At 39.6% G+C, this 23,701-nt stretch overlaps 6 protein-coding genes across 6 annotated transcripts in view; 3 read left to right on the top strand and 3 right to left on the bottom strand.

Moving 5' to 3' along the window:
• Positions 1-190: 190 nt before the first annotated feature.
• On the top strand, positions 191-2,352 carry AK88_03062 (T-complex protein 1, delta subunit; the record flags this gene model as incomplete). Its single annotated transcript, XM_012480685.1, has 3 exons — positions 191-206; positions 649-779; positions 910-2,352. The coding sequence occupies 3 exons, from the start codon at positions 191-193 to the stop codon at positions 2,350-2,352; spliced, it is 1,590 nt and encodes a 529-aa protein (XP_012336108.1).
• Positions 2,353-3,602: 1,250 nt separating this feature from the next.
• On the top strand, positions 3,603-5,343 carry AK88_03063 (pyrroline-5-carboxylate reductase; the record flags this gene model as incomplete). The annotated part of the gene is made up of 6 exons (XM_012480686.1): positions 3,603-3,621; positions 3,887-4,026; positions 4,193-4,267; positions 4,471-4,536; positions 4,736-5,168; positions 5,294-5,343. 6 exons carry the CDS (start codon positions 3,603-3,605, stop codon positions 5,341-5,343), a joined length of 783 nt encoding a protein of 260 aa, XP_012336109.1.
• Positions 5,344-5,688: 345 nt separating this feature from the next.
• On the bottom strand, positions 5,689-11,811 carry AK88_03064 (uncharacterized protein; the record flags this gene model as incomplete). Its single annotated transcript, XM_012480687.1, has 2 exons — positions 5,689-11,483; positions 11,601-11,811. The coding sequence occupies 2 exons, from the start codon at positions 11,809-11,811 to the stop codon at positions 5,689-5,691; spliced, it is 6,006 nt and encodes a 2,001-aa protein (XP_012336110.1).
• Positions 11,812-13,141: 1,330 nt separating this feature from the next.
• Positions 13,142-15,304, bottom strand: AK88_03065 (uncharacterized protein; the record flags this gene model as incomplete). The annotated part of the gene is made up of 1 exon (XM_012480688.1): positions 13,142-15,304. One exon carries the CDS (start codon positions 15,302-15,304, stop codon positions 13,142-13,144), a length of 2,163 nt encoding a protein of 720 aa, XP_012336111.1.
• A 1,218-nt stretch (positions 15,305-16,522) lies between these two features.
• Positions 16,523-21,011, top strand: AK88_03066 (uncharacterized protein; the record flags this gene model as incomplete). Its single annotated transcript, XM_012480689.1, has 2 exons — positions 16,523-20,636; positions 20,746-21,011. The coding sequence occupies 2 exons, from the start codon at positions 16,523-16,525 to the stop codon at positions 21,009-21,011; spliced, it is 4,380 nt and encodes a 1,459-aa protein (XP_012336112.1).
• A 646-nt stretch (positions 21,012-21,657) lies between these two features.
• Positions 21,658-23,701, bottom strand: part of AK88_03067 (uncharacterized protein) — a gene marked incomplete at both ends in the record, with an annotated part of 3,752 nt that continues 1,708 nt past the window's right edge. Inside the window, 2 exons of the mRNA XM_012480690.1 lie at positions 21,658-22,597; positions 23,390-23,535. Coding sequence (XP_012336113.1) covers positions 21,658-22,597; positions 23,390-23,535 — 1,086 coding nt within the window. The remainder of the gene's footprint in view (positions 22,598-23,389; positions 23,536-23,701) is intronic.

Consider the following 23,701-nt stretch of genomic DNA (forward strand, 5'->3'; position numbering starts at 1 on the left):
TTTTTTTTTTTTTTTTTTTTTTTTTCCATTTCTGGATTGTGTCAGCTTTGCAAAGTCTTAACCACATAGAACAGGCAGCACTCCCGCGTAAGGGCATAAAGGCACATATGAGCATCCAACCCTATTGAGGATAAGCCACACACAAAAGGAGAAACAAAACAGTTAACCCTGTATAGTAGGATCAACAAAAATGGCTGAAGTTGCAAGTAATACAATACGTGTGCGAAATGCTTTTACGGGGAGGGACATTCTACATATGGAAGGGGGGCTTCCGAAACGAGTGCCCCTCCGCTTGATTTCTTTGTGTATATGCAAATGAGGGAAAAGTGCGTTTTTTTTTTTTTCTTTTTCTGCTATGCATTTCCTTCTTGGGTGTATTCAAAATGTTTGACCTGTTGCTACACCAACGGTGTGGCGTGGCTGCCTTTTTGTTCAAAGATCTCCATACATATGAGCCCTCCCCGTTCAATATACATTAACATGTTGCTCTTTCTTTTTTACCACTGATCGTGTACACGCGTTAGTGCGACACCAGGAGGGTTATATGATGAGAGTGCCCCATCCATAGGCTGCACGTGGTTTAGCAGTTACTCTCCATCATAGCGACATAAATTTTTCGAAATCCCTTTTTCCCTCCTCTCATTGTAGAAAACAGGAACACTGAAAACTTGAACAGAAATGAAAAGCAAAGCGACGTGAGGCAGATGAACATTTTGGCGGCGAAGGCCGTGGCGGACGTGACGAGAACTAGCTTGGGTCCAAAGGGCATGGATAAAATGGTTCGTACGCGTGTGCAGCCGTTGCACAGTGGCTATTTTTTTGTGTGCGAGCTACACAGTGCGACATGTGCACTATCACCCCGCTATGTAATTACATCCGCACCCCCCCCTCTGCTTAATTTCCCTTCAGATTGAGGACGGAAAAGGAGGAGTGATCATCACGAACGACGGAGCGACGATTTTGAAAGAAATGGCAGTGGCACACCCAACGGCAAAAATGATTGTAGAGCTGAGCAAGGCGCAAGACGTAGAGGCAGGAGATGGAACGACCTCCGTAGTGGTCATGTGCGGGTCCTTGCTAAATGTATGTAAATCTTTGCTAGACAAAAATATTCACTGCCAGAAAATTTCGGAAAGTTTTTTCGAGGCGTCATTGAAGAGCGAAGAAATATTAAGAAGCATGTCCATACCAATAGACCTAAATGACAAAAATATGTTAATTCAGAATGCAATAACATCTTTGAATTCGAAGGTGGTGTCTCATAATTCATCCCTCCTGGCTCCTATAGCTGTAGATGTTATTTTAAAAATCACAGATATTAATAAGGACAGGAATGTGGACTTGAACAATATCCGAATTGTGAAAAAATTGGGAGGCACCATTGAAGACACAGAAATTGTGGATGGCCTGATATTTACAAGCAATAAAATTAGCAAGCGAGCCCATGCAATAAAAAATTTATCACAAGCTAAAATTGGACTCATACAATTCTGCTTGTCTTTGCCCAAAACAGACATGGACAACACGGTGGTCGTGAAAGATTATAACAGCATGGATAGATTGTTGAGAGAAGAGAGAGTAATAATTGCAAAGATGATTAAAAAAATTGCCGCGACTGGTTGTAACTTATTACTCATACAGAAGAGTATTTTGCGGGATGCAGTAAATGATTTAGCTCTGGACTTTTTATCCAAGTCTAAAATTATGGTTATAAAAGATATCGAAAGGGAGGACATAGAATTCATTTCTAAAACTTGCAATTGTGTTCCTGTTGCCAGTTTAGATTATTTCACTCCTGATAAGTTAGGCTATGCTGAAAGCGTGGTCACAGAATCTATTGGGTATGGTGAAATTGTTAAAATTACAGGAGTGGAGTCCAAGAATACCATTTCTGTTTTGTTGAGAGCTTCAAATAATCTTATGCTAGACGAAGCGGAAAGATCGCTACACGATGCACTCTGTGTTGTTAGAAGCTTAATTAAGGAAAGAGCTATTTTACCTGGAGGAGCTGCCCCAGAAATGGAGCTATCACAAAAGTTATACCAATGGGCAAATACTCTGAAGGGGTCTAAACAAATTTGCGTTAAAGCCTTTTCAGATGCCTTGGAATTAATCCCCTACACGTTAGCAGAAAACGCAGGGCTCTCACCACTTCATATTGTCACAGAATTGAGGAACAAACATGCAGAGGGGCATAAGTACTTTGGCATAAATATTCGCACGGGTACCATTTCGAATATGATTGATGAAAATGTCATACAACCTTTGCTTGTCACCTCCACGGCGATTAAATTGGCTACCGAGACGGTCATGATGATTCTCAAAATTGACGACACGGTCATTTGTAGGTAAACACACACACACCGTCCCCACAAAACAAAAAACCAAGCGACGCGAAGCAGATTTTGTTCAGAGAGTAAAATTGCTTAGCATTTATTACTGCCCAGTTTGAAAGTCAACCCAAACATGTAAAAGCTTCAACGAAGCAAGCGGCCCTTTTCGCAAAGTAGGCGGGTATATAGCAGACAATTAAAGGAGCAGGATAACCATCCAAGTCACGCCTTTATTTATTCACAGCCCTTGATGTGCACATGCAAATATAGTTCTGTGTCTTTCAGCGAGAGGTTTCTAAAGAATAGTCCTTCTGCCCATGACTAATGCTCCATTTTGTTGCTACGGTGTTTGCATACTTTGCCAGACAGCCGTTTATATGCGTTGAAGAACCCATCACGGGTAGCTAAACAGGGGGTGAGTGTTACTCCCCCAAAGCTTTTCCCTATTGTTTTCCTTCCGTGGCCATGACAAGTTGAGAATACATAACCTTATCATTCATCGAAACGGTAGCTCTTTTCGGTGACCCGTTAGGTATCCTTTTTTTTTTTTTTTTTTTTTGGAACCATTTTTTATCCATAACTTTATCTTAAAAAAAAAAAAAAAAAAAAAACGTTAACTGTGCAACTCATACGTCAATCGTTTTTTATTCATTATGGGGAAAGGAGAGGCACATGTGTGGCGTGCCGTTAATTCTCCGCGCAGTTATTACTCCCCCAAGCGGCATTGTAAAAAAGGAACACGCAGCATGATTTACAAAATTGTATATTTTCAGTGTTAAATAAATTTTATGTTAACGTGCGTAGGGACTTTTATAAGAGCGCGGAGGTGGCATACATATTTTTCTAATTTTCATCCCGTTGTTCCGCACAAGGGGCGTTAGAAAAAAATGCGCTGCATGCGGCAATTTTTAGATGGAGAGAGAATGGTTCCTCTACAAGGGTATCCATTTTCCATCGGTTGCGGTGGCTAATAGGGTTGTGTTGTCGTACTTACTTTCTTTCCCCGCTTGTTATCATTTTATTGTTATGCTTTAATTTTTATACTCTTTTTTATACGTGGAAGTATTTTTGTCATCTTGCTAAACCACCCCAACATTTTGCAACCACCAAAAATTTCTTCCCCATTCTAAGTTTCCAATCAAATACGTAAGAAAAAAAAAAAAAAAAAAAAATTAGAACAAAAGGGAATTATAATAGTATCCCCCTTGAACTGTATTGAAAAGTCTCTTTTCGTAAATCCAACTCATCGAAGCAACCGCTACAAACAAAATGGAAAGCATCCGCGTGGGTAAGTTATTATTTGTTTTTTTTGTCAACCCTAATAAATGCCTTGACGTCACCCTGCATGTGTAGATAACGGTTATATGAGCATGTCGTCATGGTATACGTCCCCTTTGGAGGCCCCTTTTCTCCACGGGGAGCGTGTCCTTACTAAGACATTCAAAAATGGGCCAAGCTATTTACAGTTGGCTCCCCCCCCCCATAGCTCAGTCTTTTACCTTTTTGTAAAAATTTGTTTGGCTGCATCTTTTCTCCCTTCTCCATATGTTTAGGATTCATCGGTCTAGGAAAAATGGGCACGGCGCTAGCCTATGGGGTAGGAAAATGCAAGCTCATTGGGCATAAAAATATTTATTACTACACGCCATATAAGAAGGATGATCCTTTTGTTTTCCTCGAATCTAATGAACTGGTAGGAGCATATATAAAGGCGTTGGCCCTGGGGAGTTGCAGAAATTTTGCCCATGCCTTCATTGATGAGTTAACCCTGCGAGGGCATGCCATGCATAATAATCATTTTAATGTTTTGAAGAAAATTACCACCAATCCCTTCCACCTCCCCCCTCGTCTCTCTGCAGGTTGCCAAGACATGCGACGTAATTGTGATAGCTGTGAAACCAGACCTTGCTGCAAATGTACTATTGGAAATTAAGGTACAAAAGATGGAGGACAAAAGGAGGTGCTCTTCGCTCTTCACATGGGCGATTGAAAAATGTGGAGAGCAAGGTGCACAAGCGCTTTTGCAGGTGTACATAGATGATCATATTTACTGCGCTTGTATATTCAAGAGTTCACTTGCCACATTTTACCCTCCTCTTTTTTCCCCCCACTTTTTTTTTTTTGTTTCTATTTAAAGGAATACATAGGCTCTAAATTGATCGTTTCCATTTGTGGTGGACTGAACTTGGAAACCCTGGAAAAGGTACACAAGGAAGAAGCTGTTTTTTTGTCCATTCGATTTTGTCTCCTGCAAAGGGGATGCGCCACATCATTGCAGCAAATATATATACACATATACATATGCATATATACATATATACATGTATGTAATGTGTATGTGACCGTTCCTCCGAATGCGTGCCCAAATTTACATTATCCATTACCGCTACTTCCCCTCTCAGATGGTGGGCGTTCCTGCGAAAATTGTGAGACTTATGCCAAACACCCCAGCCCTGGTTGGACAAGGCACCCTTGTTTTTTGTACAAATAATAATGTAGATGAAAAAGATACACAAAAGGTAATCGATATTTTCAGCGCATGTGGAACTATACATCAAATAAAAGATTCAGAAATGGACATAGCAACAGCCGTTTCTGGTTGTGGGCCAGCCTACGTTTTTTACTTTATTGAAAGTTTAATTGATGCGGGAGTTAAGAATGGGCTAAATAGGGATTTGTCGAAGGAATTAGTTCTGCAAACAATTCTTGGATCCGTTCACATGGTTAAGGCCTGGAGCGAGCCCGTTCAGCAGTTGAAGGACGACGTGTGTTCCCCCGGTGGGATTACCATCGTGGGTTTGAGCACAATGGAGAAGCACGCATTTAAATATGCAGGTAAGGAAACACGCTGGAGCGTATGCGGTGTGCAGAAATTGTACACATCTGAGCTTCTCTGCCCCGTGTTGTGGTACTCATCATATTCCCTTTTTATTTGTTTTTCCCCCTTATCCCCTACGCAGTCATGGATGCAGTAGAGAGTGCCTACGAAAAATCCAAGTCAATGAACTGAATGGTAGAAGGTCATGAGACACCAACCCGCGTTTCTGTGCAATGGTTCCGCTGCTACGAGGCGGACATTTTACCTCGTGTCTACATCCTCAGAGAAGAACTTTAAAATATTTATTAGTCTGATTTAGATTAAATTAACACCAAAAAAAAAAAAAAAAAAAAAAAAGAGAGAGAGAGACTAAACATGGCACAAATGGATAAGTCATTTGGGAAAACAAAAAAGGGACGCGCCACGGTGTGACGCTGTAGGTCAAAGGGTAACGCGAAAAACGCGTCCACGGGGAAGTGCGAGGATGATATGGGGATGCCAAATCCTCCTATGGATCCTCTAGCACCAAAAATTTTTTTAAGCTTCCCGTTTAAAAAATACATTTCGCAACAACTCTATTATATTTTGCTTCTTCCCATCAGTTGCTTCCGTGCTCATGGATTTAAAAAACTTGTAGTTTACGTGGTTCATATTTACATCCCTGTTGAGAATTTTTTTTTTATTTATGGCTGAATTGTCTACCATATCGGACGTGTTTATTTTTTCGTCCCTTACAAGTGTCTCGCGTAAAGGATCGTCTTTTTGTGTATCTTCAGACTGGTAGTAACTTCCTCCTGGTTCATAACTTGTGTGATTTCTATTGAATGATGAATTTTGAAAGTCATTATTTTTTTTCGGTTGTGGACCACTGGATGGTCCTTTAGGGTTATGTGGATGATTATCTTCGTCTAGATCTTCATCAGATGGGGGGTCCTTAGATGAGTTCACACTTTTTTTTCTCTTTGCATCGTTCGAATTGGCATTTGTATGGTTTTCATTTTTTGAAATTTCATCATTGGGGGGGGAATCATCTGATGAGGCGTTTCCATACGGTATTTGGTTCTTTCCCCCAGGGGCGTTAGGATTATCATCGATTCCCTTTTCCCCTTGGGAGCTAGCCACATTGTATGGAATCATTTTATCAATATTGATGTCGTAATTTTTTTTACTCATTTCTTCAACATCAGAGATGGACACATCAGTGTGAAAGTATAAGTTTTTTTTCAAAAGGATAAAATATATTTCGTTTAGTAAAACTCGAATGCCTGTAAGTGGTACGACATTAACGTAGTCGTTTTTTTCCCTCTTGGATCTACTAAAGAAATTATTTTTGTGTACACTCTCTAGCTTCTTGAGAAATTTATTATTGTTTTGGAAGAGGTTGGTGAAGTAGTTGAAGAACCCGTTAGAGGTGCTTGTGCTTGTACTGCTACCCGAGTTGTTACTTTTGTTTATAATGTCTAGAATTTCTTCAATGTTGTTTAGGTCAAATTTTTCGTCTTCGTCCACGAGGCCAAAATTGAAGTTTCGATACGGGGCAGAGCTTCGTGTGTTAGATTGTGTACTCGTTTGCGTATTGGCTTGTGCGCCTGTCTTCTCTGCGTTGAGTGGGTGAGATGAAGGGGGCAGTTGTCCCCCCTTTTGTTCCGCACTGCCACCCTGATGTGATGTTGCAACCTGGTCCACTGCTCTCCAATTAGGGAAAAGGAAGCCAGAAATTTTGCATTTCAGTCTATCAAGGTAGGATTCTCCCCATATCTTCTTTTGTCTCTGTTGATACTCCTTCACATCTCGGCTGTCCTCCAAAATGTCAACCAACTGGATGAGCTTCTTTTGATTATAAGCATGATCTTCGAAGTAGCGTTTTCCTATTTGCTTCAACTTGTTAATAATTTCAGGGGACGTTTCGTCCAACTTGATATTATTAATGAAGCAGTTGAATCGGAAATATTTATTTCTATCGAGTACGTTATTGCAGATGTCGTGTGTCAATTCCGTGTTGGTGATTGAATACACAATTTGTTTTAAGAGTACATCCCACCGCAGGAATGTGTCATACGTTTTATTTCCGTTCAGTTCGTTTATATTTTTTGGTTTAAATTTTCCAGTGCCCACGCTTACGATGCAGTCAATGTAATCATTCAAATTGATTGCCTTATTTTTTTCCTCCACCAATTCTTTTTTTTGGAAGAGAAAGCGTTTTACCTTGTCCATTAGGGTACTCTTCCGACTGTGCAGGTAGTTGTAAAAAATTAATTTCATTTCGTTGAGGCTTACGAGGGTAGGGTTATTAAAGCAGATGGCTCCGTCCGCATATATGTTGCTGTCGAAGGAGAAGAAATTAAAAAATCCTGGCGCGGCAGTGGTGCACCTCAATACGTACTTGACAAAAATGTTGTAAAAGCTTTTATAAATACTCACGCTATTTATATTTTGGTTAACGTAGATGTCACTTGTGTGAGGGTTTGTCTTGTCGGAAAGGTTTACGTCTTCCTCAACCTTGGCGTCATTCCCCTCCATCGCACCGTTCGCACTTCTCACGTGCATAGCATGATTTGCATCCTTCCCATCGTTTTGCTGGTCGTCCGATGCCTCATTGCTGTGCACACTTGCCCACCTTTCGTCTTCCTTACCATTCTCCTCTTCCCGCTCCCCGATATAATCATAATTGGTTGATGTAACAGCGTCACGCACATCTGCCTTTTTAGCACCTTTAATTTTGACCAGGTTGGCAGTGTAATTTTTTAATATCACAGGTTGCAGAGGAGTGACATTCATTTGAGTCGATACGGTAAATACGTATGGAGTGAAAAAGTCCGCATTGTAATGAAACATTCTCATATTTTTAAAAAAGGAATTTAAAATGTTACTCAATATATTTGCATCATAGTAAGAATGCTTAAACAAGTATCTCGTATTCCTCACTGCATACGTGTCCTTTTGAAAAATTTTGTTAATCAACAGATTATACAAAAATTCGACTTCATTTAAGTGTGCCTTTTCCAGGCCGATCAGAATGGATATGATGGCGCCTGTGCTTGTACCACAGATGATGTCGAAGTATTCAAAAATGTTTTTTTTCAAATGGCTATTTATACATTTTAATATTTCTATGGAGAGTAATCCTCGCATTCCTCCTCCATCCAAACATAAGATTCTCAATTTTCTTTTTTTTTTTTTTTTCAATTCGATTACTAGGTTTCGAAATTTGTCCATACTTATGTGTTCCTTGCTGTTCAGGTCATATATATATGTTCGCTTCTTTATACTTTTTTGTTCCGGTGTATCTTTAGTGGGTGCGCTTCCGTTCTGTGTGTGTGTGCCCTCTGCCTTCGTTTGTGCTTCCGCAGGGAGGGAACTCACACCGCTGCTCTCACCAAGGATGGGGCCAGCCCTCCTGGAATCCTCCATGGGGAGACAATCGTCCAGGGTCTGCCTCTGCATGTACCTCCTCGCTTTTGCAAAATATCCCCAAAGGGCATTCCCCACATGATGGAAAAGTCCCCTTCGTTGCTCACTTTCCTTCATCAAATAATCATGGGGCTTCTTTTCCCTGTCTGAACAAACGATATCATTGTACAGATCGAACATATTCACCCCCAGGGCCTTTAGCAAAATGTTCGTTTTTCGAATGATAATAAGATCTTTATATTCGCAAATAAAATGCCTATTATAAATATTGTTTAATTTTTTTTTAAAAATCTTATTATCCAAGAGAAACTGCTCCTTCTTCTCATCAGATATGTAAAGCGAGTTCTGATTTGTGTACTTACATTCGAAAAAGAGAGTTAACGTTTTTAAGCACTCAATCAGTTTATCCCACTTTTGCAATTCCTTAATAAAGCTTCCTGCCTTTATGTCTTCCATATATTTTGCCACATTTCCATACAGAAGTGTGTAATTTTTGTTTTTCCTTAAGCTGTTTAATCCATTTCTGTAGAAGGCTTGATGAAAGGATAGGATGTAGAGGATCCTCAGGATGAGAGTGATATTTGCTCGATTTAAATTATTTTGTACATTTCTAGACAATATTCTTATAATCTTATTCATGTTGTCCTTCTTCATAATTGTGTGGTAGTACAAATTGTACACCACCGAGTTTTTATTTTCAGATAAAATTTCATAAAGTAGTTTTAGTAGCTTGTTTGTGAAGTAGTCGTTCAGGTCAATGTGTTTGAATAATGACTCGATGTAATTTTCCACTAGGGAGAAATTCAGATAAGGGCTGGCCAAATGAAGGGAATTGCTTCTCCTTGCATCCTTCTCTTCACTGTTCACTTTGAAATTTTTCAACAAATCTAGGTTTAGCTGTATGAACCCGGTGAGGATGTATTTGTCCTGTTTTGGTGCATCCCCTCCCCCTTCAGTACGTTTCACGTATATTTTTTCGTACTCCTCCATGGGTGCCACCTCCCTTTGCGGTTCTCCTGTTCCGTAAAACGTCTGCTTCAAATCTGCGCTGTTTATGTACGTCTGCTCCATCTGCTCTGTTGGTGTGTTTCCCCCATATGGGGTATCCCCTGCAACATGCCCAGTGTACGAAGAGCGGCCACTAGGCTCCATTTCGGAAGACTCATATATTCCCCTTCCCATTGGATCCCCCCCCGTATTGAGGTTCACCCATCGGTCCTCTTTCCCGTTTTCAATTTTCTTTATAAGTACTAGTAAGCCCATATTTAGGAAGCGGGTTTTATTTTCTGAGCCCCCATTGACCTTAGCCTGTGGGTTAATTTCAACATCTTTAATATCCACATTATAGTCATTCAAAACGACGTTCACTTTATGTTGGTCCAAATTACTTTCGTCTTCCTCCTTCTCTTCTTGTTTATCATTTTGTAAATCTTCCTCATAGTCGCTTTGTTGTTCTAGCTCTTCATCCTCTTCTTCTAGTGCTTCCTGATGTTCTCCTTCCTCATGGACGTCTTCTTCTCGTTGGTCTTCGCCTTCCACTTCTCGCCCCTCTTCATGTACATCATCCACGGCATTCGCTTTGTCTTCACCTCCTGCATCCCTATCACTTCTTCCCTCCCTGATGTGGAGCCTCTTCCCGTTTTTGTTCTTCTCATATTTCAATATGTCCACATCGTCTTCTGCGTAATTTTCGTAAATATCGAAATAGTTGTTGCAGTTGTATTCTTCTCCTATCCATTCTATCGTGTTGCTTACATTGTTCAGGCTGTTTGGGCCGTTTATAATGTTTTTTTTTCTGAGTTTCTCCACGGAGGGTTGTTCTCCTGCTTGGTCTTGATTTCCCGCACGTGTCTTCCTCTTATATACAATGACATTATTCTCGTTTTGAAACTGCACCAGCACGCTGGTTAGAATATTGTCCTTTGCGTTTTTGTTGAAGTAGAAGGGGACGAAGAGTACGTTATCGGTGGAGGCCCCTATCGCCTGTTCTCCGTTTACCTCATCGTTTTCCATATCCCTCGGATGGGAGTTGTCCCCCGCATCGTAGCTATCGCTGTGCACAAATGAGTTACCCTTCTTATGGGGATCACCCTGGCCAGCTATGGCCCCCGCCACACTGGCCGTTTTAGAGCTCTCCATTTTGTTCTCTTCTTTGTTTTGGTCAAAGTGTGAATTTACACCGTCATGTACATTGTTGGCATATCCTTTCCGATTTTTTTCCGATGTGTGATCGGCATCCTGTGCAGGGAAATTTTCTGGTACGTATGGCACACTGGTAAGCATTTCTCCATGATCAGTTATGCCATATCTTCTGGACATTTCCTCTTCTTTCATTTTTTCCTCCTTCAATTTTAGCAGTATATTTTTCCCTAGGAAAACTATTTTATTTTTCATTTCTTCTATATCTTCTTTCTTGATTTGATTTTTCTCTTTTTCCCCCTTGGCCTCTGCTCCCCCTTCAGAGGTGTCTTCCACATCCTGACTCTTGGTTCCATCTGAGTTATTTTTAAAAAGGGATATGAAGTAACTAAAAAAAGAGTTGGCTTCTTTATATGTCTCATTTGTCTGTTCCTTTTCATTAAGAATATTCATAATAATATACAGAAGAGAAATTTTCTCATTTTTATGTGTAAAGTCGTTTACAATAATTCGATAAAAATTTTTATGCTGTGACAAATTGTTAAATATGAGTAAAAGTTTGTATATGATCTGGTAATCTACTTGTTCATTTTTGTCTTCATTTTTTTTTAGAATTAGAAATCTCTCATTTAGTAGGTATATAATTGTTCTTATGTGATTATTGGAGAAGAGCAGGTGCTCACATGTTTTGTCCTCCACAATTCTGTGAAGGAAGTTTATGTAGTTCAACTTTTGCCGGGTGTCCGTTACGTCGTTCAGCTTTCTGAAGAACATGTCCAGTCCTGCTGGGAGGGGGAGGGACAACGAGGGGTAGCGGTAAATGTGTGCCCCCTTAGAAGGGCACCCGTGTGGACCCGAGTGGACACCCCACCGCGGAGATAACCAAGCGCATAACTTACCTATGTACTTATTCACAACATCGTTGAAGACATTCACCCTCTTGCGCTGATTTCTCCTGAAAATTTTGATTCTCCGAAACTTGCTTAAATTCAGTCTCTTCGAAATGGGAGTTATGTACTTGAATATATTTTTTTGCATTCTTAGGGACAGAGAAAACATGAGAATGGAGTAAATGCCGTAAACCAGGATGAGGTATGCATTTTTTTTCATTTTAGTGGAAGCAAAACGAAGTGACGCAAAATCAAAATGTTAGGTGTAACGAACAAAAAAAAAGCAGGGACTCCTTGGCTGGGCTCTTTTTTATGTCCAGCTGCGCTTGGCATAGTGTGGAAAAGTGGTACATTGGCAGATTCGCCACGCTCTGCGATCCTCTTTTTCCGCTTTCTTCCTATTCCTCTTCTTCTTCTTCCCTGTTGGTGGGCTTTTCCCATTTCTCATTATTTCCGCGCGGAGTACCTTACCTTTATGCGTTTTTCCCTTTCGCTTCCCTTTTGGCTTAATTTTTAATTTATCCTCCTGCTCTATCTCAACCTGACCATGCCGTAATATTTTTTTTTTTTTTTTTTTGGCAATACAACTTGCTGTGAAAAAAAAAATAGTAATAGCTGTCACTGTATGACACACATACGTTTTAAAAAAAAGGGCTAATCCTTGTGTGGGTGTGAATTCTTCACCTGTTATGCAGCTATTATGTTATTACATTATCGTGTTATTCTGATTTTTTTTTTTTTTTTTCCCACTTGAAATGTGTTGCTTAATTATGTTCGGACCTCTTCGAAGGTGTACATTTGGCACGCATCGATTTCGCAGAATGTTTCCATCAGGACAGGTTAAGAACAGTTGGCTCCGCGACGGGCATTTTGGCCACAATTCGTTGAAGTGCACACATCATGGGTATATGTGTACATGCGTACCTTCACATATGTGAGTACACAAAATATACACGGGACCATTCGTTCCCCTAAATGGAAAACGTGAAGTATAGAGACTATGTCTGTGCATAGTATCCCCCTTCTTTTCAAATTAACAAATTCGTTGAACACATGTGCCCTTGCCCCACTGGGCCCGTGACATCACAAAGCTGCCATGTGTGTACACGGGCATCTCTGGGGAAGATAAAAAAAAGAAAAGAAGTCTTTTCGAATGTTCGCAAATGGAGAAAAAAAAAAAAAAAAAAAAAGAAGGTATAGAACAACCCAAGGGGAGATATACCCCTGTGGGCGTATTCCAAACAGGAAAAATAAACTATATGTAAAAAAAAAATTTTTTTACAAAAAATTGGAAATTTTGAGGACACCAACTTTTATGAGAATATAGGGAGCTGACGAATGGTGCTTAAACGTTTTCACCAACGGGGGGAGGTAACAAATGCGTGTGCAACACCAGGCATGCACATGTGAGTAGCTTAAAAAAAAAAAAGAAGGGATTGTAAATGTATATTTTCCCTCCTGGGTTGGTAAATACGTTGGGTCTCCGTATAACGATGTGTTCGGGACAGCTGGGCTGACCAAATCGTCTGCATATTTTTGCGTCCACGCGATCACTTGATATCTATGGACTTTTTCAGGTAGGGATTTATTCCCCTCTTTTCTCCTGAATAGTTATTTTCATGGACCTTTAATTTGGCGTGTTGGCCGCTGTACATTTTCATTTTTTTAATATACTTTTGTTTATTGTGAACCCTTGCATTTCCATCGGTTGATTTTCTCTTTCTTACGAGACCTCTATTTTGTAAAATATTTTTGTTCGGCATTCTTCTGTCGTAAATTTCGTTTTCTTCATCAACTAATTTTTTTCTTATTTCTTTGTTCTTCTGATCCTTGAGGAATTTTTTTTCTTCCTTTTTCTTCTTTTTCATGCTTAACATATTTTTAATATTTTCGTCGTCTATTTCGTTTTGTAAATTTTTGGTGCTCATAAAATGAGTAGATTTACCAAGCTCTTCCCTCTCATGCGAGCTGTTCCATTTTTTGTTTTTTTCAAATTTCTTAAAGGAAACAAAATCATCATTGGCGTTGTTTGCTCCTTTCATATACTTCATTTGCTTCATTTTGTTAATGTTATTCTTAAACATTTTTGTTTCGTCCATGTTGTTCTTCCTATCCGCTTCATCATTCATCTCTGGCAGCTCCACAAACTTTAGCAAATCATTTGAGGTCATTCCCACGTTTTTCAAGTTGCTCATTTTGTGTTTTTTTTTGCTCAAGGCTTTGATTTTTTTCTTCAAGATTTTTTCGTCAAACTTCATTAATTTTTCTTCCATTTTTTTAAAGTAATTTTCTTCTTCTATTTTTTCTGGTCTTGTGGACACCATGTCTTTTATTTCCTTCAGGAATATGTTTCTTTCATTTTTCATTTTTTCTCTTTTTTTTTTCTTTTCCTCTCTTTCCCTTTCCCGGATATGGCTGTCTGTGTACTCGGTTATGAGGTTTTTGCTGATTTTGTACTTTTTGCCCTTGCCCGCTTGGGATTCCTCTGCGGAGTCCGTCACTTGGTCCTCCTCCTCCGCTTCTTCATCGTCTTCTTCCTCGTCATCATCCACTTCTTCCTCATCTTCATCATCTTCCTCCTCGTCATCCTCGTCCACTTCATCCCCCGCGTGGCTGCGTCGGCCGGCCCGCTTGGGCGCTTCTGCCTCTTCGCTTCCCGACGCGTCCAACTCGCCCAGCTGGCGACCCGAGGACGACTTGTTCAGCTGCTGAATCTTGAACTTAATTTTATTATCGAGCTCATTCGTCTTGGCAATTATGGTGTTCATGTAAATTAGCTTATCCAACACGGGATGGTTGTGCGTATAGGCATTCATAATTTTAAGAAAGACGTAGTACGTGATGTATATGATATAGGTTAGCATCGTTTCGTTTTTCTTTTTAAGGTACAGGAGGGTGTTCTTATTGATATCTGCTTGATTAACATTGTGTTCATTAATTTCCTTAAATTGGAAAAGTCTTTTGTTTTCCTTAATTTCGTTGTACACCTTTTGGATGTTCAGTGACAGTTCTTTTAACAAAATTTTGTATTCCTCTCGCTCGCTCATTACCATATGATCTATTTGATCATCTTCTTTCATCTGTTCCTCTTGGTCATTTTCTCCATCACCATTTTCTTCAGCCACTTTTTTTTTTTTTTCCCTCATATCAGCGTTCATATCGCTGATTAGCTTTTTAATAATACTTTCCTTCTCATGGGCGGTGTACAATTCTTTTGCCCCTTTTCCCAACTTGCCCTCTTTGTCTTCATTGTACATGTCATACAAATCGAAGTCTTCTTCTTTTAAATTTTCCTTTTCCTTTCTGCTGAGGTACATGGCTTCTTTGATTCTTTCCTTATTGCCTTCTTCATCATCACTCGTTGAGTCTTCGCTTTCGTATTGGTAGTAATTCTGTTTATCCTTTTTCCATGGAACGCGAACGAATTCGTCATCGCGCTCGCCCTGGTCCTCGTCCTCCTCATCGTCGTCTACATCATCATCTTCATCGTCCCCTTCCTCATCATCATCCTCATGGGCTGATATATTTTTTTTTCCTTTTGCTCTGCGCGAGGATTCCTCATGCCCGTCGTCACTCAGGATGTCGTCGCTGGAGCTAACATTTCCAACATCGCTATTATCTTCATCCTCATTTTCTAAATCTTCCGACCCGGAGTTCTCAACAAATTTAATCTTACTGGTATCAACGGATACGCGTTGCTTATTTTTTGGCATTTTTTATAAAACGTTGATACATGGTGCCTGGGGGGGCTTCCTCGAACAGCCACAACTCGCGGCAAACTGCCTTACAATCTGCTGCAAACTGAGGCGAAATGCCACAATGGGATGTGGAAAAATAGATCTATTCAACTGCAGCGCGTAGGCGCATTTTTGAATGTACTCAAAAATATTTTTTAAACAAAACAAAAGAGGGTTGCCTTCTCCCTTGGTAATTCTTTCATATATTATATATTTATATATTTATATATTATTCATGTAATTCTTTTTTTTTTTTTTTTTATTTTTTTTTTTTTCCCGCTCGATTTGGCTACATTTTTTTTGTTTTTTTCGCATCCCTTCAGAGGCACCACGCCATGTGCTTTATTCGCTCTACAGAGGATACCGTGCCATGTAACCAGGCGTGGCACGCCGCGTTATTTCTTATTCCCATTAAAACGGTATACATTTAAGCAAATATTCCTTTTTTTTTTTTTTTTTTTTTGCTGGCTTTTCTGTTGGTGTCACAAGCGTTTCTCCGCAAAATTATCCATTTCGCCACTCGCCTTGACCCATCGTTGCTTAAAATGCGGAGTGGAAAAAAAAAGCCCACCTGTGCATTTGCAATCTGCATATGTTCACGCCCTTGTTATGTTTTATTACAAAAATGTACAGCTAAAAGGAACATCGGGTCAGCAATGTTTTTTTTTTTTTTCCGATCTGCTCATAATTCTCTTGCTCTTCAAGTGTAAATGGCTGTCCTTGAAAAGATGATACGCATGCTGCAAGGGACAGACGACACACTTTAGTAGCAAAAATGAGCGTCGCGTTTATGCAAGCACCAAGAATTAGCAACTGTCATGTGCACATTTTTATCTCAGGATATTTTTGCGCATTGTGGGGAGAGCGGTCAAAGATTAATCTTTCGTCCAAAAAAAAACTTTGTTAAAATTTTGTCAATTTTTTTATTGGGTCACTTTTTCAGCCAATTTGTGGCCACCCTTTGTGCCAAAAAAATCGCCTGTTTCTTTTTTTTGTTTTGTTTTTATTCCCGCATTCTTTGTGCCACTGTCACCTTTGCTTGGGCAGCGGACACTTAATAATGCAAGGGGCGCGTACACTTAATAACGCAACAACGCGTACACAAATATGCTAATGCTGATGTTAGGATAAAGCCAATTTACTCAGTTTTATCGCTGCTCCACACCGATAAAGCCAAAGTTCATACTTATAAGCATGAATGAACTAAAGGAGCTAAGCAAGAAGGTGAAAGAAAACACCACAGTCAAAAAAGAGGAAAAGAAAAATGAACCGGAAATAAAAAACCTATTTGAGAATTTCCTGAGTAACAACTCGATAAATTACATAAGCTCCTTCATAAACAAAACGAATGGGATTGATAAACCGGGGGAGAATGACCAAGGGGAAGGAATTCCCCAGGGTGAGGACCATTTGAAACCCGCACGTCAAAGTGGGGAGAAGCAGACATGTGGTGAACCCACTGATGAGAAGGGAAGCTATCCACAGAACGATGCACCACCTGGTAAGAAGCACCTTACGGAGAGAAGGAAACAATACAAGGACGATTCAGAAGGACACCCTGTGGAAAACAAAAATGTAAGCCTCATAAATGTGAAGAAAATTTTGCAGAACAAGAAGAATGTCGATTTTAAAGACTTGAACAAACTAATTAACCATTTTGATGAGGAAATAATTGAGAGAAGTAAAAAGCTGGAAAAGTTCATGAACAAAAATAAAATAAAAAATGATTATAGTGAGCAAATTTTAATGATAGAAAAATTTAGCAGAGAAATGAGAATTATTGAAAAGAACTTTTCCCAGAAGGAGGACCCGCTCTACCAGATGTATTTGATGAAAAAGGAAAAGAAAAAAAGCTACGACTCGTTAGTCTTTTTTAAAAATTTCTTTAAATGTTTAAATAATTACCTTCATCTTTTAGAGAAAGCCGAAACAAATTATAAAAAATTAAAAATATGGAAAGTGTTACTTTATCTGCGTAATTGTAAGACACATATTTTGTTAATAAGGGCCATTTTGAAGTCAGCACAAGAGGGGAATGTGGATGGGGAAGCTATGAATGTGATGCGGCCACAGCTTAACATGGAAAAGTCCACCCCCTCCGATGGCCCTCCCCAGTTCGATGACTCCACACTATTGGGAAAATCGAATGATGAGGACAAGTATAATGACATATTGGGGAATGAGACAAACAGTGATGGGATCCCCACAGATAAACATGTTGATACAAAATTGATAGAAGATTTGAAAAAAATGTTTTTAACAGATTCAGTTGAAGAGGAGCAAAATGAAAAACCCACTCTTATGAAGGAAATCAAAATGAAGTACGACCATCTCCTTAACAATTTAAGATGCATCGTCCAAGTCACCTTTGAGAAAATGTTTCTCTTCGACGGGATCATAAAAATATGTAAATATATATATCTTAACCCAAGAGACACATTTGCAGAAAATGAAGAAAATATTCAGGGGCCAAAAATCTCCTATGTGATGTTTTGGCATATGGCTTACATTCTGAAAATGCACAGGAAGTACATGGAGGAAATAAAAAAACATTTATTTTTTAACCTCTTCAAATTTATGGTCCTCTTCTACTGCCTTGCCAAAAATGTGAATTGGAAAAAAGTAATAAATAATCTCCATCAAATGGAACATAAATCATACTCGTTGAATTATGCAGATGTGAAGAAATTTGTTTCTAGTATTGTACAAAAAAGAAATGGCGTTGATTTGTGCACACATGACTCTTGTAGCCATTTTGGCATGTTTAAAAGTTTCATCTTTTGTGAGCATGATGGAAGAACTTCCGTGGGTGAGGAAGAGGACGCAGGAGGCAATGATCCTTTCACTGCTCTTTGTCTAAGTGATTATATAATTGAGGATGACGATAGTGTTGTCATCGATGTGGAAAATTTTTTTGGCAATTTTTTGGAGTCCTTGGAGGGAGCTCAGAAGATAAGCCAATCGAGTTGGTTACCTCCAGAGGGATCTTCCCCTTTTCAGGGCGGCAAAGTTGATCTGGAAGGGTCAAATGACTTGAAGAGTGACGATGTGAAAGGAAAGCAAGGAGCTGACAGTGGAAGCGCTACGCTTCAGCTCGGCTTCGGTGCTCCTGTTGAGCGGGAAAAGGTGACAGACTGTGCCAATTTCTTCACCGCACTGTCGCGCTGTTTATTTGAGTTTCACGCCGTGGCAGAGTTGCTGTTTGTCGAGAGTAGGAATGGAGGCAACGGCATGTGTGGAGCAGAAGTGAACGAAACGGACAAAACGGGTGAAGCTTCCCCCCTCGACATTACCATCGAGGAAGGGGCTCACGCGGGCGAACTGAAAGACGCATTTGACTTTTACTTTGGTGCCCAAAAAGGGGAAGAAAATGGAGGCGAAATGTATTTTGTGGAGTACGAATTGGAGGTACATGAGCAGGGCAGGTTGAACAATATGAAGGAGAAAATAAGGAGCAAATATGAACAGAGCATGGGTGAACAAAGCAAGGTTGAACATGTGGAGAGCGGAAACGCAAGTGAACCCCCGAGTGGGCAGGCCGCCTTCTCCCACTACATGCTGAACAAAGAGTTGAACCAAAATCTCTTTACCTATTTTCACCAAATAAATAGGAAGAGAAATAATTTCAGTCACATTTTCGATGTGTACTTTATGTACAGATGGAAGAAGGAAGAAAAAAAATTCGATCAGTTGGTTAAGAAGATTTTCCACAAAAATTTTCACCATCACCTTGATCAGACCTACACCGTCCTGAGGGAAATGTTGCTCTTTAAAAAAGAGGGGGATTACATACTAGTAAATTCCAGCTTGGATGGTTATCTGTACAATCTCTTTTTTGATGAGGATAATAATTATGCTTTAAAAAATGTGGAGGGCTTGACTTACCGTTCGGTTGTGAAATTCGTTGAGGCGGGACAAGGTGCCTTGAGGGAAGCACTACAAGCAAAGGTTGACAAAATAATTGCGCAAAAAAATATGCACAGTAAGGGGATCACGGGTGGGGGAACCTACTGGGGCGGGGAAACTACCTGTGTGGATATCCCTGGGGTAGGAAAATCGAAGAAAGGGCTGCCCCCAGGTGGGGATGTCAAGAAGACCGTTTTGAGTAAAAAAGGGGGGAAAGACACCCCTCATGGGGGATGCGAAGTGGGACATGCGGGAAACGAAGACGAGAAGGGTGATAAGTGCGTTCAAGACAATGAAGGGGGTGTGGGGGGGACCCCCACAACGGACAAAGCGATCTTAAGTGTGACCGCCGAGCAATATCGCATAGACTGTATGCGCATCCATAAGAATTTGCTCTACGTCTTTTTCGTAATATACCGGATTGTGCACTATTCATACAAAGTTTTGCTCGACATGAAGGGAGCAGCATGGAACGACCAATCGGTACACCAGATTGAGGGGGGGGGAACTGAAGAGCAAAAAAGGAAACAAATCATTGCAATTAATACAGTCTTATTTTGCTACAAAATTGTTAAGTACATTTATGACGCATTTTTAAGTTATTGCTTTTTTACATTTCGATTTTCTTGTTTTCCGAAGGTGCCATGTGAAAATGAATTTTTGTTGAGCGTAATTAATGATAATATATTTTTAAAAAAGGTTTTGCAAAATGTTTATTCTGTTTTCTTGCACCATCAGCATTTGTTCAATTTGTCCATGTGTGTAGATGACATAATTTCTTTTAAAAATGTGCAGTTGAGGGAGGATGGTGGCTTCTGTCAAAGGGGAAGCAACGAATGGGCCGACGAAGAGCACATAAAGGGTGGTCACATCACAAATAGTGAACAGAAGGATAGGAAGGATTGTAACTCAAAAGGTACAAAATTACGTGCAGAGGGATATATTCTCAAACAAAATGAAGAAAAAAAAAAATCGAATTGTCCCCCAAAAGAGTACTTGCATTGTATAAACAAAATGAGCATACTGAAGAAGATTCACCTGTATATTGATAAGTTCCAAATAAATTTGAATTTTTTTAAAAATATGTTTGTAAAAATTTATAAGGACAAATTTACGCGCCTTCTCCAGAAGGATACACTTTTCACGGAGGAGCAATTCTTAATCAACATGTCCAAAATAGTGAATATCATTTTTGAGTTTTTTCAAATTCAGGACTTGTGTAAAATTGCACACACGGATATTACCTTGCGTTTGGTGGATTATTTTTTTTTTCTTATCAACGCGCAGGTGTATACCTTTACAAAGGAAAGGGGCAGAATGGATGAGGATGAGCGGCAACTGCTCTATAACAAATTGGTGTTCACTCAGAATAGCTTGTCCTTCGTTTTGCACAGCTACGCAGGTAGGTGTACACTTATCATATAGCGTTTGAATTATACTTAGGAGCGACTGTAGTGCGTGTACCCATGTGACTTCATTTTTTTTTTTTTTGCACGCATTTCCCTCTGTAGACAACTGCGGTGAAGAGAAGAACCACGCGCAGCAAGAGGAAAATTACTTTCTAAGAATAACCGACGAGCTGCCCTTCAGTTTAACCAATTTGAAAAAGAACAAGGCGCTGTTTTTACTCCTGTTCTGTAAAGTCAAGCAGATCCTGAATGCCAAAAAGGGGATACTCGAAATGCACGACCCGAAGATGGTTCAGGCGTTGTTGGCTAACAACCCGCATGTGTATGAGGACGAGAATTACGACGCGATCCTCAACGAGTTTAAGTGAGCAGCGCTGCGCGGATCACGGCGGCGTGCCCGTTTAGCAGCCCACCCATGTTGATACCCATTGCGAGGGAAAAAAAACTTTGTCGCCTTAGAAGTGATGTCCGTATTACTTCCTTTTTTTTTTTGAGTGTTCCAAAATGATGCATTCAGTTGTTTCGTTTTTTTTTTTTTTTTTTTTTTTTTTTTTTTTTTTTTTTTTTTTTGATAACTCATTACGCAGCCATATGTTTATATGGCGCCATTCGTCCCACTACACAGTAACCTGTGTGCAAATTTCTAATTCGCATATTTTACAGTCTGTTTTATTTTCCGCAACCCTTCTTTTACATTTTCCCCATTTGACAACGGCAACGGCATGTGCATGGTGAGAGCGCACGTTTGCAATGTGTGCTCTTTTACGTCGCTTGCGTGGCGGGCATATTTCTATGTCAAGCGATTTTATCTTGTTGAAGGGTTTCAGTTGTCTACCGAGTAGTACGCGTGGTGCGTGTGACACGCTGGACGGACAAAAGCTTGAGTGCTTGTAAAACTGTCATTTAAGAGGGGAAAAAAAAAAAAAGGAGTTGGTCTGGGTTATCACCCGTGAGTCGAATTAAGAGGCAAAAAGGTGTAAAGGGCATCACCACGACGTACGTGCGGATACCCAGTTAGGCATTCCTATCAAAGAGCACTATGAGGGAGGAGAAGAAAAAGCCACAGAGGAAGCCCAACATATGGTTCAAGTGACTAACATTTTCGAGAAGCAAAGATGAAACGAATGAATAAAAAAAATTGTACAAAAAATTGCTGTTCACAATATAATTATGTTTAAAGTAAAAATATATAATATATGTCATATGCATTCCATAAAGAGAATAAATACAGGAACTGCTTCCACATATAATTTTATTATTTTTATTCACAAGGATATTATTTTCGTTTGACGCATTTTTTAAAATTAAATTTTTCAAAAGCACGTTTTCTTTTTTTTCTCGCAAGTAACAAATGTATGATATAACATTGGACAGGACACCTGACAAGAGGAATGTAACAAATATTTGTGTGTTCGTGTAAATTAGCGAAATTATTTTATATATGGAAATTAGCGAACTCATGTTAAAATATAAATGCAAAACATTTTTGTGTATAAAAAGGGAAGTGAAAAATGTTTTAAAATTTTTTGTTTTATAAACATCGTGATAATTGCATTTGTATTTTTCTGCCTTTTGTTCTTTCACCTCCAATAAATTCCCTTTGTGAAAAAATATCCTTTTTTCATCATCCTTATCAATTCTGTTCAGGTAAAGATATAGCGCCACATTAACAGCTATAATTATTCTGTCCAACTTACACTTATTAAATAGGTGTTTAAAACAAAGGAAGTTATTTTGAAGCGTATTTTTTACTTGCTTTGTTTGAAAAAAATCTTCCATATAATTTTCTATCCTCCTCGTTTTAATGTTATTCCATATCTCTGATACGTGTCTTTTGAAAGAGTAAATTTTTTTTACTCCCTTTTTTGTATTGGCTTTGTAAAGGGCATGATCATATTGTATGGTCGTTGGTTTGTGGCTTATTCGCGCATGTCCTGTCCGCTTGTAGTTGATCCTTTTGTGCAGAAATGCGGTTCCTATCGTAAAGCACGTTGCGATTGAAAGTAAGGTTAGCAGGTTCATTCTTCGCGGCAATGATGTCCCCTCGCGTTTGGGGAGAGATCAGCGGTGAGGCCAGTTGTACGTTCGGGTGGTACGCCCTGATGTATGCAACGAGAATTGAATGCTTCTCCTCCCCCGCATCGGATATGCCTGCACACGTTGCATCCCTTTTTAACGAGGCCCATCGAGACTTTTTTTTTTTTCAAGCCACGTGACGCTACGTTAGTATATATGGCGACTTGGAGTGCAGTGTACTTGGAATCCCCCAGGTTGGCTGCTGACCCATTTTTCGAGCTGCTTAAAAAGAGGGGCAGCAAATTGGCGGTACGCACACACACATTATTGCAACGTTGAAGTTATGCAATATATATTTGTCGCTATGTAATTATTGTGCCATTCCACACGTTTGCCGAGGTGTTGGGTACGGAGGGGACACTATTTATGTGCCTATCTTGGCACGCGTTTTGGGGGTGGGTAGGTGTAGCATAGTCGGTGAGGAGCTGTGTTGGCCAATTTTGCAAAGTCGAGCAACGGTCAGCACAGTGTGTTGCCACGTTATGGCAAGCACGTAAGGGATGGATACGCATAAATTGCATGAACACAAGGGCGCATCCCTACGGATTGGCAGGTAGATACATATATGTACGTACGCACATTCGCATGCATATGTGTACATAAATATATAGTAAGGAGGAATGGGGTTAATTGTCAACCTGTGAACCTCCGGAAAAAAAAAAATGGTTACATGAACTTTTGTATTTGTCCCATTTTAAAATTTGCATTTCGTACAATTTTAAAAATTAAATTTGATGAAAGGAGAAAAATTTCGAGAAAGTACCAACATGAACAGTTGAAATGGAATGCACATGCTCCCGTAATTTTGCGCACAGGCTAAAGCGGAAAGGGCAATATATATAATACGCGCGTATGTCGGAGGGGCGATTTTAATTTCACAGGGTTTGTAAATAAAAAATGTTGCGAACGTGGGGGAAATAAATTTTCCGTTTTTCTTTTTTTTTCTTCTTTTTTTTTTTTTTTTTTTTTCCTTTTTGCAGAA

The sequence above is a fragment of the Plasmodium fragile genome (genome assembly GCF_000956335.1).
Source record: "Plasmodium fragile strain nilgiri unplaced genomic scaffold supercont1.33, whole genome shotgun sequence".
NCBI classification, from domain to species: domain Eukaryota; phylum Apicomplexa; class Aconoidasida; order Haemosporida; family Plasmodiidae; genus Plasmodium; species Plasmodium fragile.